Below are 15,608 nucleotides of genomic sequence, written 5' to 3' on the forward strand. Positions count from 1 at the left end.
TTTGTTCCTTTTTCATTCTTGGCAGGACCAGAGAAGTTCATGGTAATTAGGTGTTACTTTCCTTACGGTAGAAGATCGCCATCTTCTCGTAGGGACCTGTTGTGTTACACTGGGAAGAGATGAAGACTCTGTAATGAGGATTCTGGTATTCAGTGTGGCAGTGCTGAAGTTAGTTTGAAAACTTGTTATTACGGATGTATCCACAAAACATGATGTCGAGTGAACAGAGGCATTCGTAAATGAATGATTTCATTTATATGAAGGTCTACAACAGGCAAAACTAATCTGCACGTAAAAAAGTCAGAAGAGTGGTTTTGAGAGTGAGAGGGGCTGGTGGGAGTGGGTTTGGGGAAGGGGCACCAACCTTCTGAAGCTTCACAGTGATTTGAGTTACGTGACATTTGTCAGTTCATGGAATGGTACGGCTAAGATGTTTGCATTTCACAGTATGTACCTTCAGTCTCAAAAGAAGGAACCTTAGACGGTTAATACGTGACAGTTAATTACGCACATGCTGAAGAGTGTAGCGGTGAAGAGCGCTGATGTCTGCCCCATATTTGAAATGCATCAGAAAATAAGATGGATGGATGGTGGGTGTGTAGTAAGCCAAGTAGAGCAACACCTACAATTATAAAATCTAGGTGGCATGGACATGGGTGTGCAAGCTACACTTCTTTCCATTTTTTGTCCACGGTTATAAATTTGCGTTATAAAATTTAGGGGGAAAGAAAAGCAATTGTTATTCCATTTAAAATACTGTTGTTGGGCTTCCCTGGTGGCGCAGTGGTTGAGAGTCCACCTGCCGATGCAGGGGACACGGGTTCGTGCCCCGGTCCGGGAAGATCCCACATGCCGCGGAGCGGCTGGGCCCGTGAGCCATGGCCGTTGAGCCTGCGCGTCCAGAGCCTGTGCTCCGCAAACAGGAGAGGCCACAGCAGTGAGAGGCCCACATACCGCAAAAAAAAAATAATAATAATAAAATACTGTTGTCGGTATTTTGCGGTAAGATGAGTCCAGATGCACTGAATTTAATGTGAAGTACTTTCTCACAGGGGGAATGTGCAGTATTACTCTGAGCTCTTTTTTTCTTTTTTAAATGAGGCTTTCCAGAATTAAAATGCATGCATGATTCTTGCAAGAATTTCAATAATTCGTAGAAACCGGCAGTACCAGGTAGGGATAGTTTGACTTCCTCACAGTTTCTGAATCACTGCAGATTACAGATTCAGAAATCAATCGATATCCTCCGCCGGACTCTAATTAATACTTAAACATGATTAGTCACAAAAGTGAAATCTTGATGGCGATGACCTCAGGTCTTCTAAATGTAAATAAAATTAGACTTAGAGCCCTTTAATCACCTGGGGTGCTGTGAGTAACTCCAGTGGGAATTGATACACTTATTTTTTGTTGAAGAAAAAAACTTGCAAAAAGTGTCTCTACACTGTGTACGTAACTCTTCAGTAACCGTGATCGATGGAAAAGAATGATCTACGATGCTCTTTTTAAAATTTCTTAAATTTAAAAAAAATTTTATTGCAGTCTAGTTGATTTACAACATTGTATTAGTTTCAGGGGTACAGCAAAGTGAATCAGTTATACATATCTCCACTCTTCTTTAGATTCTTTTCCCATAAAGGCCGTTACAGAGTATTGAGTAGAGTTCACTGTGCTGTACAGTAGGGCCTTATTAGTTATCTATTTAGGGTGCTCTATTAATTCTATGGAATCATATATCATTTCTTTACTTGGGCCCTCGAATTCATATAACTTAAATGCCTGATATCGCTGAAGTATCACAAAAGGCCAGACTCACCCACAGGAATTGTGTGTATTGGAGAGGGTAGGGTTCTGGGTGGTGGTGCTGGGTAAATGATAATAATTGATGGTTGGTGGGCAGAGCCTCACAGTGACTCAGTGCACACAGCCCTGTTGAAGACCAAGTGGAAATCTGTTTTGTCGTCTCATCCTTCTTCCTAATTGCATCACAATACATTGTATAATTCAACCTGTGTGTCACTGTCACTTCTTCCAAGGCATTTCACGCAAGGAGCACGGCGGCTGGCTTGTTATTAACAGAGCCGGGGAGAGAGGAATAATTTTCTCATGTTCCAACCAAGACATCTTCTCCCCCACTTTAAGAAGAAAATGTCTTTTTTAATGGAGATTGTTGTAAGGATAATTATTCCCGGAAATAGGAAAACAGCTTCAGTTGTGATAGATAAGTCCATTTTTCTTGAAAGTTAAAAGATATCTGTAGGAGAATGTGTTTGTGACAAATGGGGAGATTAAAGAAGTTTCTAAAACTCCCTTTTTCTTCTGTGAGCATGTGTCTCAACATAGGAAGCAAAGTAGACCTTCCAAATTTGGTTGAGGCAATATTAACCAAACTTTATTAATTTATTAAAGAGAAAACCAATGATTGTACTTAACTGTATTTGTCTCAAGGTTCCCGATTTAAAAATCCACTTAATGGCCTTTCTGTCTCACATATTTTCTTATTTTGGACCCTTTTCGTCTCCTGTTCCTCGTTTATCTTCATCTCCTCATCTTAAATTTTCATGCAATTTCTTTAGCTTGAATAATCATTTTTGTGATTTTTGTTCGTTTGTTTTTTTGCGGTACACAGGTCTCTCACTGCTGTGGCCTCTCCTGTTGCGGAGCACAGGCTCCGGACGCGCAGGCTCAGCGGCCGTGGCTCACGGGCCCAGCCGCTCCGCGGCATGTGGGATCTTCCCGGACCGAGGCATGAACCCATGTCCCCCGCATCGGCAGGCGGACTCTCAGCCACTTTTTGTGATTTTATCGTTTCTTTTGGTATCTTCTCTTTTATCGTGTTTTAAAATCCTTATTGCAGTCACCTTCTTCCTGTGTCACTTCTGTCTTTGTCATGGATTGTGTTCTTCCAGTATCACTACATTTATTTGCATTTATCCCGGGTGTTTCTTTCACTTGACTCATATAACTGTGTTAGTCTATTTTGTGACCAGTAATTTGGCCTTTTAAAAAAAATAGGGGATCTTAAAGGTGAGTCCTGTAGCCTTCCTGGTGCAGAAAAAATGGTGAGGAACTTCAGATGAAAGCATCCAGGGTACGCCGCCACCTTCAGTGGGTGTCAGAAACATCTCTGCTCCGGAATCATCAGCTTTCTCCGCGAGACAGCTTGATGAGTTGAGAAGAAGTGACAGGTTCATTTTTCCCCCTCTTTGTTTAAGCCATTTATCTTTTAGATCCTTGTCTGCCATCTAAATTGTATTGCCAATTTATTGGGATCTTCACTTGCCTTGTCTTGAAAGACACTGATTTGCATCCAACTTGAGAATAAGGGAGAGAGAAAGTTAATCATCTCGCGGCCTCTCGAACAGATTTGCACTGGGTTTAATTGTAGCATTTGGAATGTTTTCTAGTCCGAGTCTAGGTGCAGCTCTGTGTTCACCTGGGTCCCCAGTCCGGAAAGCTTCGCTCTTTGAAAGATCTTTAATTTATGCTTTGGGCACATCTTTCTACATTTGCGATTAACCTAAGCTGCGTCCCCTGCTTTTAAACCCTGCTGGCTTGTATTAGTTGATTATTCATTAAGCGGAGTCATAGTAATGAGTGCTCAGTGAGCATTGCGTAGGTGGTACTCACTCTTGTAATCTTATGCAGCACATCAGAGTAAAGCTCTAGGGTCAGGGTGACCAGTGGCGTTCCAGCCCCTGCCCAGGTCTCCGCACCTGTCAGGGGTGCCAGCTCCCGCCTCCTGGAATCTCCCTTTGCTGGTGCTCAGAGCCCACGGCCAGCAGCAGCCCCCTCACTGCTCCTGGCTCGTACGTTCTCAGACTCCTTATCTTGTCCTGGCTCATGACTGCGCCAACGGGCACACATGCGCCCTTCGCTGCTGTTCTGCGGCCGCACGCACACCACGGTTTTCTGTTTCATCAGGGCCTGCCCTCGTCCAGTTCTGATCACTGCCGGTTCCTCAGGCAGGACACTTCGATGTGCTTTGTGCTCCTGGTCACGCTTCCAAATTTTTCCTGCTTTTTTAAAATTAAAAAAAAAATTGAAATATAGTTGATTTACAATATTGTGTTAGTTTCAGGTATACGGCACAGCAATTCAGTTATGCGTATATATTCTTCTTCAGATTCTCTTTCCTCATGTGTTATTACAAAATATCAAGTAGAGTTCCCTGTGCTATATATAGTAGGTCCTTGTTGGTTATCTGTTATAATGGAGTGTGTATCTGTTAATCCCACACTCCTAATTTATCCCTCCCCAGTCCCCCTTCCCCCAGATTTTTCTTGCTTTTAATGATTCCTGAGTGTCTATGTAGTATAGTCACAATTCATCAATGTTTCCCTCTTGAAAATTATCCCCACTTCGATGTCACAAATACACAGCTCTCTTCAGGGCGCTGTTAAAGCCCCGCAGCTGGTCCTGTGCCTGACACACTTGTTGGGGAAGGAGGCAGGTGCTGAACCGGAAACACCGGTGCGGAGTGAGAGGTTTGCGGCTTCTCCGCTAAGATTGCCAAGTGCTGCTTCTTGAGACCTTAGTGAAAGAAGTCAAGGAGGCTGTGTGACCATCTCTTCTGAAGGGCGCTCTCACCGCAAGCGTGTAAGGCCTCCTGGTCCCTGGTTCCTCAGTGGTGTGGCCGGCAGGCCGGTGTGGACCCCACCGTCTCCCGCATCTGACAGGTTTCCCGGCACATACTAGCTGCTCCAAGATGTGATGAAGGAATAGATTGTGAGTGAGGGATGCCAGAGAGCAGAGGGAAGACGCCGCCCTGACCCATGGAAGGGAGAAGCCGACTCCACGTATTAAGAGGGCAGACTCGTGGCAGGACCGAGAGTGTCCTAGGACCCGCCTGGGTCACTGGCATCGATGCTGCACCCTCTGGCTCATGCACGCCTGGCAGGTGTCATCCTGGTCTCACCTGTGCCCAAGGGGAGGCAGGGGAAGGAGGGGCGGAGCCCAGATGTCTCTTTCCCCCCATTAGCCCTTCTGAGAGTCACCGCTCAGGTCTGTGGTGCTCATTTCCATTTTGAGACCCCGGAGGCCCCCCTGGATCCCAGCAGCACAGGCACAAGTGTGCGCTGGGGGCCTCGGATTGTCCGGAGCGTGAACCCATCCCTGAGTGGGGCCCTGATTCTCCAGGCGTCCACCAGGCATTGGATTTGTCCCAGATGCTGGGTAGTATCATGTTCTTTCCTCTGCACTCGGAGACGAAAACCTGGAGTCTGCACAGTGATGCAGAGGTGATGTGGTCTTAGATGAGGGTGCTGGTGGGGTCAGCAGGCTGGAGAAGGCACAGCAATGTGGGCGGTGCTGAGGGAGGACCCGGCGGCACGAGGGGAGGGAGGGCAGAGGGACTGGAGGATCCCTCAGTGTCTGCAGGTGGCGTCAGGAGTCTGGATCTGACCATCTGCTGGGTGTCTTGGCGGTGCACAGGGCCTCTGGGGCCTGCAATGCGGTCCCTGAGGGGACTCCAGGCAGGGCTGAATGGAATGCCTTCCTTCCTTCTAGCGGAGAAAGGCTGACTGAAGCCGAGTCCAGCCCTGGAAGTGCCGCATGCAGACCAGCTGAAGGACGTCTGACAATACGGTGCTGGGATATGTTGAAACTTAGTTGTTTGGAGAGCAGTGAATGTTCAAAATCCTCTGCGTGTGGACGCAGGAACCCTGTGTCCTTCGGAGGCCTAGAACCCCAGCCGGTGGTGAGCGTCCTGGCGCCTGCTGCCCACCAGCCCAACATCTGGGGCTGCTGGGACCCAGAGCTTCCCGCTGGCAACTCCACTTGGGAACTTGGTTTTAAGAGAAAATTGTGCTGTGAAGAAACGCATGAAAAAGGGATGTGGGTTTCTGGCAGGATGATTTGATGTTCCCCTGCCACAAAGAATAACTTTACATCAGAATTAGGTACACGTATAAAACACGTTGAATAGACCGTGTTTATTTCAGCATGAGTTTTTAAACATTTTATGTTTAAAAACTCTTGCACTTTCTCCGGGAGGAAAAGGGAAATCCAGCTGCCTGGGACATGGGAGAAATTTCCGCTCGTTGTGAAATTGTGAAATTAATGTCAGCAGCCATGACTTTGCTCCATCCTGAAGGTAACTGTTTATTACAGTCGGCATTTAAATCCCCCGATTAATAGGAGCAATTAAACAATAGCTTCATTTCCAGCAAATTAACAACCCTAATAGGTAATTGCGACATAAATGAAGATAAATTTGTTTTAATGCAATGAGATAGAAAGAACACAGGCAAGAACGGAATCTCCGATTAAGAATTCAGATGCCACTACTTCACGGAAAACTTGAAAGCTTCGCTAGAAGAAATTAAAGAGAATTTGGCTTTTTGACCATGGCCTGTCTTGGCCTAGAGGGTTTTTTTAATATAATAGAAATGCCATATGTTGTGCTCAGGGACACAAGGTAAGGGCAGAGCTTCTCGTTAGGTTTTCACTGACGAGGAACCAATAAAGAAATGCATGGTGAGTGTTTCCTTTTCATGCACCCCTAAATTCATTTTATGGCCTGTTCAGTTCCAGGGTGTGTTTCCTTCCTTAATAATATTTGTTATAATTAGGAAACTATTCTGATGGTTTATAGTTTGTCCTGATGAAACGTGGAAGTGGTCAAGCCAGGCCTGTTTTTAGAATGATAAACGTGTCCATACGAAGGATAGTTTGGAAGGGGACAAGTCGGCTTCGGAGAGAGCAGTTGGGTGATTTTAAAGGTAGTGGCAAAAAAAGATGAAAGCTTTGCTAGAACGAAGATAATGAGCTTCTCCTTGCGGGTCGCCGTGCCGACAGGAAGATCTAACACACGTTAAAGAACAGGGGCAGCCTGTCTTTCTAAGGAAGATGGGCGTATACTCCGATTTAGGAACTGTAACTTAGAATAGGTTAAATGTCCAGATCTGCTTTGAAAGTTTTTAAACTATGGGGGTTTAGCTAACACTACATCAGTGAGCTCATTATACCCTTAGAATAACTCCTTTTGGTAGCTTTGAATCATCAAATGACGTGTAATCAGCCTAGAATTCTATACCCCTTGAAAATATTAATCATGTGTAAGGGTAGAGTAACAGCAGTCTGAGACACGAGAGTCTCAAAACAGAATATCAGAGAGCCGGGGTCCTGCGTATAGACCACGGCCGCTCGGTCACAGTCCCCCCAAATCCCCCCCACCCTGCGCCCACCCCCCCCCCCGCCCCCCATGCTTGCTGTCTCCACTGTCCAGGTAGAGATCACCTGCATCTTGCAAACCACACAGACCAGGTGTCCTTCCAACTCCTGGATCTCGTCACTGGCCCATGAATAGCTTTGACGGCTCCCTGTTGCCTTAAGGATACGATCCACACTTTGCATACGGGATCCTTACACGTGTTTCCAGCTGCTTCTCCACCCCTCCTTCTCCTCATGTCCTCACCCCATCCCCATTGTTGATCCATCTGTTCGTTCATTGACCCAGTTGGTGAGTGCTGGTTGAATGTCAAGTCCATGTGGACCCTAGGGAGGTAAATGAGGCATCCCGTCTAGCATCTCGAGTCACGTGGAGGTCCATCGTCTTGGAACGTGAGCTGACTGTATTTTCCAATTGGCGGCTCAGTTTGGCAGGGTCTCCACAGGTGTGTGGGCCAGGCAGGGCTGTGGGTCCCTGTGGTTCACTAATTGTCACTAATCATCACACAGCCCAAGAGGCCTTCGAGAAGACCCCTCTCCCCACTCCCCACCTCCCTCTCTCTTTTTCATGTTAATGGTTTTTCTGGCATAGCTTCCTCTATTCCCAAAACGTCATATGAAAACAAATCCAGGAGATGGGTATAGGATTACCAACAACACAGACCACACCTCCTTTAACGTTCATTAACTTTGAGAAAAGTTCCACTTCAAACTTTTTTTCATTCCTAAGTCACAAGTTCAGAACTACCTAGATAATGTGGTAATTAATTTCTACTTAATTAACAAGATCGTTTAATGATCACTCAACTGTAATTTAAAACTGAGTTGAGACATTAGGGGACCTTTTATTTGTTACTGGAAAATTTACAGTCCCTGGTGGTTTTCATTTTTTATGGGGATTTGCCTGGTAAGCCCTCCAAGGTTCTAATGGAAGAGCCTTTCAATGCAAAGACAGTTAATGTTACATTTGGGTGGTAGCACCAAAAATAGAAATAGAACGATGGCGTGAACCCCAACCTCAGATTGTGCTTTTCAAATATGTTTGTGGAGCAAAATGAGTCTCATGCTAGTTGATTTTCATTAAGTGTGTTTATTATAAACATTTAAAATATTACTGTAATAGATGTATCATTCATACTTAAATTCCTATCTAACGTTGTCTACACAGAACTGCCACCCCATATTGGCCCCAGTGGGCTACATAGAACTTTTCCTAGTAGCTGAAGGATCGTCCTCTTCCTCAGATTTGGCTTGATTCACACCAAGTTTCTATTTGGCATCTACCTGGGACTCTATGTCATCAGTCAAGTGTACATGCTTCCACAGTGCCATCCTGAGCTGCAGACCCCACTTCTCCCCAGGCCCCAGAGTCACCCGCTCCCCAGTGCAGCCCGAGGACGTGGGGCTCAGCTCTGCTCATTCCAGAAGGGGCCGTGTTGCTCATACAGCAGGGCTCACGTAGCGGAAGCTGATGTTGTATGGGGCGTCACGATGGGGAGTGTTCAAAAGCAGATCATTACAAAGCTGGTTGATGAGTTAAGTCTCCTCTGCCTCAGTGAACTGGGGCAAAAGGGACGTGAAAGGGCAGGCAGTTTGCTGCCTGATGGAGAAGCCTCTGCTCCTTCAGGACCTGCACAGGGAGAAGGTTGGGTCGTAGGAGCCGAGTAAATAAGGAGTGAAGAAAGGATGGGGCAACAGGGACCACCCAGCGGAGCACGTGAGCAGTTCTCAGTGGTCCTGTCTCTGGTGAAACCTTGGAGCTATTGATGTGAGATGCAGAGGGCCTTGCTCCTGGCTTGGGAGCTGCATGAGGCTAGAGACCAGGTCACATGCCTCTTCCCCTGTCTTCCCTTCCTTCTCTGGGCCCATAGGTGGCTCTTCAGACGTTTCTGTTAATTGACTTAATTCAAGTAAATCATTTAAACCAGAGAAGATATCTTGCTGATTAAATTACTAACACTCATTGGACTTTACCAAGAATGTCATAATCGTTAATGAAATTTTAAAAAGCTTAATTTAAGTGCTTAATTGTGGACGTTACCGATGCCAGGTGGTACCATGCAAGAGGAGTGTCAAAGACACCCCCGTCCTGGGGCCTCGCCCTGTGAGTAGAGATCAGGAGGCCAGGACCTGATGTGAATGATGACGTGTCTGGTTTGGGATTATTACATAATCGCTTATTGCACAATGCCTATGCACCAGGCACTAGGGATTCGGGGCTGAAAAGTAGAATTGCAGCTCTTCAGCCTGGCCCTGACTGTACGTGTCTGTGTGCGTGTGGGCGTATGTGTGTGCGTAACTGTGCAGTGGTTCTCAGTCAAGGCCTGGGTGAAATACGGAGCTGGTTGTGTCCGCACCTTTGGTATTTGGGCTGCAGGGTCTCCATAGAGGAACCTGATGGTTAGAGAGGAAGGCTTGCCTAGGAGAAGTGATGCTCGAGATACGGATTCTGAGAAGGAATTGGCCATGAAGAGAAGGAGAAGCATGTCTGGGCCGTGGTGGCAACTTGTGTAGCAGGATTCAGAGAGCACACGTTGTGGCATCTGCAGTGGGTTCTGTCCGGCTCGGAAGTGGGCAGTGAGCCCGGGGGCCGTCAGCGAGTCTGGAGGGAGGCCGTGTCCGGTTGGGTGGGGACCCTTATCCTCCCTGGGGTTCGGAACCCGTTAAGGAATAAGACCCTGGAAGATCGGATGACTACTTTTTATTGGTAAAGCTGTCCTGGGAAATGAAGCTTATCTGGGCTTCCTTCTCTGGGAACCAGAATCAGACAGACTTGCCCATATGGTTCCAGGCAGCGTGGGAGCCCCAGACCGAAGGGATGGAGAAGGGACAGCCTGTCCCAAGCCGGCCATCACCTAAGTCACTTGTCACTTCACTGGAGGGCTTGGGAAGAGGCCAGGAGTGTCTGGGTCGTGGGAGCCGGGATCCATGGAAAGTGATAACAGGAGGGGAGAATCCACCCCTCCCAAGCGTGAAAGGGCCCCATTTTGCTGAGAAATTTCGGTTCTGACGTCTGTCTGGTGACGGGAGCGTTTGCAGAACTTTGAGCGGGACAAGGCCCGTGAGAGTCACCTTTGCGGAGGTCGCTGTGCAGTGTGTCCCTTGAGTGGCAGTGAGGAGAGGACAGCTTTGGAAGCTGCTTCAGAAACCAGCCACAGGCAGACGAGGTTTGGGTCAAGGCGTTGGCAGTGAGGGTGAACTGAAGAGAAATTCCGGCTCCTCTGTCCCTGCCCTGGGGTTGCTCGGGGGGTGCGGAGTTAGAGGCGAGGCCCAGCTTGGGACACTGAGGTGCCTCCAAGGGCAGGTGTGGTGCTGGTTATGGGATACACGGTTCTAGAAGTAGGAAGGGCACAAAGCAAGGCTACATACAGATTGGGGAGCCACAGGCATGGAGAGAAAAGGGCCAAAGAAGGAAGCCTAGGAGCACCCACGTTCAAAGAACCGGTGAAGGAGGCTGAGAAGAGGTTCCAGCCAGGGGAGGAAACACAGGAAAGTCAGCGTCACGGGAGGAGGAACCATCAGCAGTGCCTAGGGCGGCCCAGAGGCCAAGAAGGATGCGCCTGGCCTCCAGCTGGTCACCAGCGACCTTGGCAATGGCAGGTCCAGCCAAGGGGATGGAGGTGGAAGCCGGGTTGCAGTGGTCAGCAGAGCAAGGGAGAGTCTGTGAGGGGACAGGGCCAAAGGGTACACAGTCCCTGTCCTGGGAGCCGTAGAGTCTCGGGGGGGGCGGGTGCTTCCTTGCCGGGTGGCAGTGTTTGGTGCCGTCATGGGGGCCGACAGAGTGTCTGAACCCCTGTTCTGCTGCCGGTGCCCCCTCTGCCTTGTTTTCCCAACTGCGAGGATTAAATGACTCAGTAGACGGGAGGTGCAGACCGCTGGCCCATCGTTCAGATGTAAGGGGCAAAGAAGAGGGGGGAGAGGGAGGGGAGGGGGACGCCCCTAGTTACCTGGTGAGAGGTGGGCCTGACTCCCTTGGTGTGACCAGATTCGTTCTTTCTGCTCCTCCTTTTTAGTGCAAATGATTTGAGAAACAAAGCGGAAGCAGAAATCGGGCATTAGGCCAGGATTTAATGAGGTCTTATTTGCGAGCTATCTGAGAGTCTTATCTTTACACACTAATTAAAAGATGCCATTTATCATCTATCCAATAGAGAATTTAAAATTTGTGGGGAAAGTAAACGTATAACTCGCTTTTCTTGTTGCTTAAGTTTGTAAATAAACTTCTTTCTAGTTGAAGAATGGAAATACGTTTATGAAAGTATACTTAAGGGTACGGCTAAAAAAGAATGATCTCAGAGTCATCACCCAGGTCAGGAAGGGGCCACTGCCAGCCCCCAGGAGCCCCTCATGCCTCTCCCAGGCACCAGCAGTTTGCTTGCTTGGTTTTGAAGTTTCTACAGTGTAATTACAGATATGGTTGAAGGGGCTCGTTAAAGGCTATGTTTTATCTATTACCTAAATAAAATTTCAAAATTGTGGAGGGCGTCATACACATTATTCATTCATTCATTTATACTTGAAGGTATTTGAACATTTTTTGCCTTCCAGTTTTACTGAGATATAAAAAAATATCTATGTAAAACAGATACAAAAGTAAAGAAATGGAAGTTTTTTACCTTTGATGAGAACTCCTAGGGTTTACGCCCCTAACAACGTCCATGTATAACCTACAGCTGTGTGAACTGTTGTGCATTTATCATGCACATCACATCCCTAGGAAGTGACTTTTAAAATGACACCAGGTACTAGCATTGCCACATCAGGTTAATGAAATTGGCGGGGTATCTGGTAAAGGCGCAGACATTTTCTGTATCTGCCAACGACAGCATTTCAGACCTAGGCTTAGCGCCTCAGGCAACTCTATAGGAAAGCAAGTCACCAAAACAGGAAAAACATCACACCTCGATGATAGAGTCCAGATTCTTTGAAGGAATCTCAAGTGATTGTGTTTCTGTTTTCTCACTCGTGCACTGCATGTATTTATATAAAATACGTGACGTATTCATTTGTGGAATGATCCAATGCAGACAGAAACTCAGTGATTATAAAAATTTCCCAGCCAGTGTAATCTGGGGTATAAGTAATATTCATGTTCTAAGTCTCCTGACATTTAAATGTTCCAAATCTCAGGAAAAGTTGATGATTATAGTTACAAGAGAACAGCGCCTCCCTGCCCCTGGCATCCCGTTTCCCTTGAGGTGTTATTGGGGCGGGGGGCCCTTCCACTCACACAGCCCAGCCCAGCCCTGTGGCCCGCAGTGGGCCGGGGGCTTTTCACTGTGGAGGAGAAGGTGGCCCAGGCTTACAAAACAGTCCCCTTATCTCCTTTTCCTTCTTAAGTCAGATACTACCCCCACTTTTATGGGTGATCCTGTAACTCCTAAAGCAGTCTATGTATTTTAGAACAAAATATTTGTAACTCATTTCCTTTCTTCCATGTGTGTGTAGACATAAAAATTATGGGGAAATACAACAAATAGGGTTGAAGGTTCTAGTTAAATTTGAAAGAATGCTACCAGTTATTAGCAGTTGTGACTTCGGGTTTTTTTAATAAATGTGGCCAAGCAATAATTCAGTGGACAGAAGAACCGTGGTACTTGACGTGTGGTTCGCGCTTTACGCAGCCCTGTTCTGTGAGAGGGTTTAATGGGAAAAGGTTCTCTCTGCCCATGAACTTGCTCTTTCTAGCCTCCACGTGGGAAGGAGGGAACATTGATTTGCATTTGGAGTTTCATAAAATGAGGATTTTAATAACATATTTGACTTGTCTTAGAAAGTTTCTCAAATCTCCCCTTAGAGTAGAAAACACTTACAGAAAATGTCTATGAAGTTCTCCCAACAGCTTAGCCCTGTTTAATTCTGACCTTTGTGCTTTTTCTATGAGATTTAAGGTGAAAGTCAGTATGGTCATCGACCGAATAGTGACTCTGAGGCCAGGAGTAGTTGAACACAAGAAAACACCTTTTGCTCTTTTTCAGAAAAAAAAAAAGAAAAAAATAGAAGTAATTTGGCATTCACCCAAACAATCATGATTTTAAGTTAATTTACTTTTGGTTTGGGGATTTCAGTTCACCTATAAGACACACGTTCTGCGGCTGTTGGAATCTGATCTTAGGTTTTAGTTTTGAGTTCACATAATGATTTTTAAAATATTCTAATGTGCGTCTTCAAAGACCCCAGATCAATACGCCAATGGTTTTGAAATGACAGAGTGTTGCGATATTCCTCTGTAATTTAAACGTGATTAGCTGATGAAGGTTGTGATCAATACACTACGGGAGGATAAATTAATTGATATCGTCCTTTCAGGATGATAAGAGGCCTATCGGAGGTGGGATGTAACTAATGAAGCTGCTTCTTCATCTCTGTGAGCCATTTTTTATATATTGTATTTTCACTTAATCATATTTATACTATCATTCATTTACATGAAAGCCATAAGCTGTGGACAGACCAGTTCCTTCTTAAAATTATGTTCTTTTGGAGAAGAAATCATCGGCGGACACTGTGTGTGCTCCTTCTGTAACATAAGCTATTGCTGGGGACAGTGGTGTGTTTTCCTTTGCATGGGTATTTTTTAAATCATCAACCTCTCCGGACAAAGATAAGGATTGAATATCATTGAACTTAATTACAGCTCTTCCCCAAAGACACACATCTATTCACATAAAAGCTGTAGTTATTCTCCTGTAGTGACACCTATTGGTGTAGGAAGAGTTTTCTAATCGTTGGCTTCCTTTCCAGTTAAATCCAATGTGCTGTATCAGCCAGCCTATTTGCCAATGGTTGAATTTAGATTTGTATTGATTAAGATAAACTCCCAATGTGTAGAGCCGTATATTTAAATAAAAAAAGTCTTTGACATAATTACATGTCCTTGAATATAATTCTATGCAGTAGCCTGTAGAGTTAAGAGTAATTCTTTAGGCTATGCAAAAAAAATAGATTTTTGATTTTCCAAAGGGTTTGGTATAAATTACCCTGTCTTATTTAGGATTATTTTTGCTGCAAGTAACTGGGGGAAATGTCCTATTGTTAGAATAATTTAAACAAGATAGGTGTGTGTTTTTGTGTTTTACATACAAAGCGTCTGAGGTTTGCGCGAGGCTGCCGAGCCAGAGGCCAAGCCCCTAGAAGGGGCTTGTGTCCCACCAAGTGTGGCTTCCTTCTGCAAGATCGCTTCCAGAGCTACAGCCAACGTATGTGCTTTTTACATAGCAAGAAGGAAAGAGACATAAGGAAGAAATGGGCCGGGGGCAGCTCTCTCAAGGATGTTTCCTGGGTACCGCCATGTGACCCTTCTGCTGTCATCCCATTGGCCAGAGCTTGCTTGCATGGCCACGTTTAGCTGGGGTGCAAGGGGATGGACTGGAGGAAGCTCCAGGAAATGTCATATCTATTCTGGTAGTCCTGTGCCCAACTAAAAATCAGGAATTCTGTTACCACGGATGAAAGGAATAGTGGATAACAGAGACAGCCCTCGGTCTCTGCCACATTCCCTCTGTTTGGAAACCAGCCTTACGTAGACTTCTTCTGTCTTCCTGTCCACTAGTTGCCCAGAAGATTGTTGCCACGAGGAAGAAGCAGCAGCTGTCCATCGGGCCCTGCAAGTCCCTACCCAACTCTCCGAGCCACTCATCTGTCTGTTCCGCACAGGTGTCTGCCGTGCACATCAGCCAGGTATGTTGGTCCCTTGAGAGGTTGGACTGAAAAGCAGGTCAGAACCCAGGAGGACACACCTGCCAAATAGTGTTCTCAGCCAGCTCCAAGGTGATTTTTTTTTTCTTTTCAACTTTATAAATAACAGCATGTCGGTAATTGACGTAACATCTCCTTCAGAAACTGCTGTGGCCAAGTGGTTTTGATGGGAATCATTCTTTAATATTCCCTGTCTTCACGCTTCCTGTGTTATGAGGCATGCTGGCTGGAGTGGAGGTGCAGGGTGTGCACTGCCGTCTCTGCTGTTGATTTTTTTTTTTTTTTTTTTGCGGTACGTGGGCCTCTCACTGTTGTGGCCTCTCCTGTTGCGGAGCACAGGCTCTGGACGCGCAGGCTCAGCGGCCATGGCTCACGGGCCCACCCGCTCCGTGGCACGTGGGATCTTCCCGGACCGGGGCACGAACCCGTGTCCCCTGCATCGGCAGGCGGACTCTCAACCACTGCGCCACCAGGGAAGCCCTCTGCTGTTGATTTAAATGACCCCACGTTGGTCCTCATTCTCGTCTGCTTGTAGGTTGGGCAGCTGTGGGTGAATCTCAGTGGCTAATCCTACAATATGCTTCAATATGGTAGCAGCCCTCAGTTATAATTCCCGTCTCCCTTAGGCCCTATGGAAACTAGTATCTTTCCATTGCAACATTTTGCTGTTTACTTGGGAACAAACAATATAATTGTCACTTTGAAGAACCTAACCAAAAATCCAGTAAGGAACTGTTGGC

General features: G+C 46.4%; 1 protein-coding gene across 5 annotated transcripts in view; it reads left to right on the forward strand.

Moving 5' to 3' along the window:
- AGAP1 (ArfGAP with GTPase domain, ankyrin repeat and PH domain 1) overlaps nt 1-15,608 on the forward strand; it is a 558,850-nt gene that overhangs the window by 255,096 nt on the left and 288,146 nt on the right. For all 5 annotated transcript variants that reach the window (XM_082841396.1, XM_082841398.1, XM_082841397.1 and 2 more), the window contains exon 7: nt 14,723-14,850. In XM_082841396.1, coding sequence (XP_082697522.1) covers nt 14,723-14,850 — 128 coding nt within the window. The remainder of the gene's footprint in view (nt 1-14,722; nt 14,851-15,608) is intronic.

The sequence above is a fragment of the Leucopleurus acutus genome (assembly GCF_964270905.1).
Source record: "Leucopleurus acutus genome assembly, chromosome: 6".
NCBI classification, from domain to species: Eukaryota; Metazoa; Chordata; class Mammalia; order Artiodactyla; family Delphinidae; genus Leucopleurus; species Leucopleurus acutus.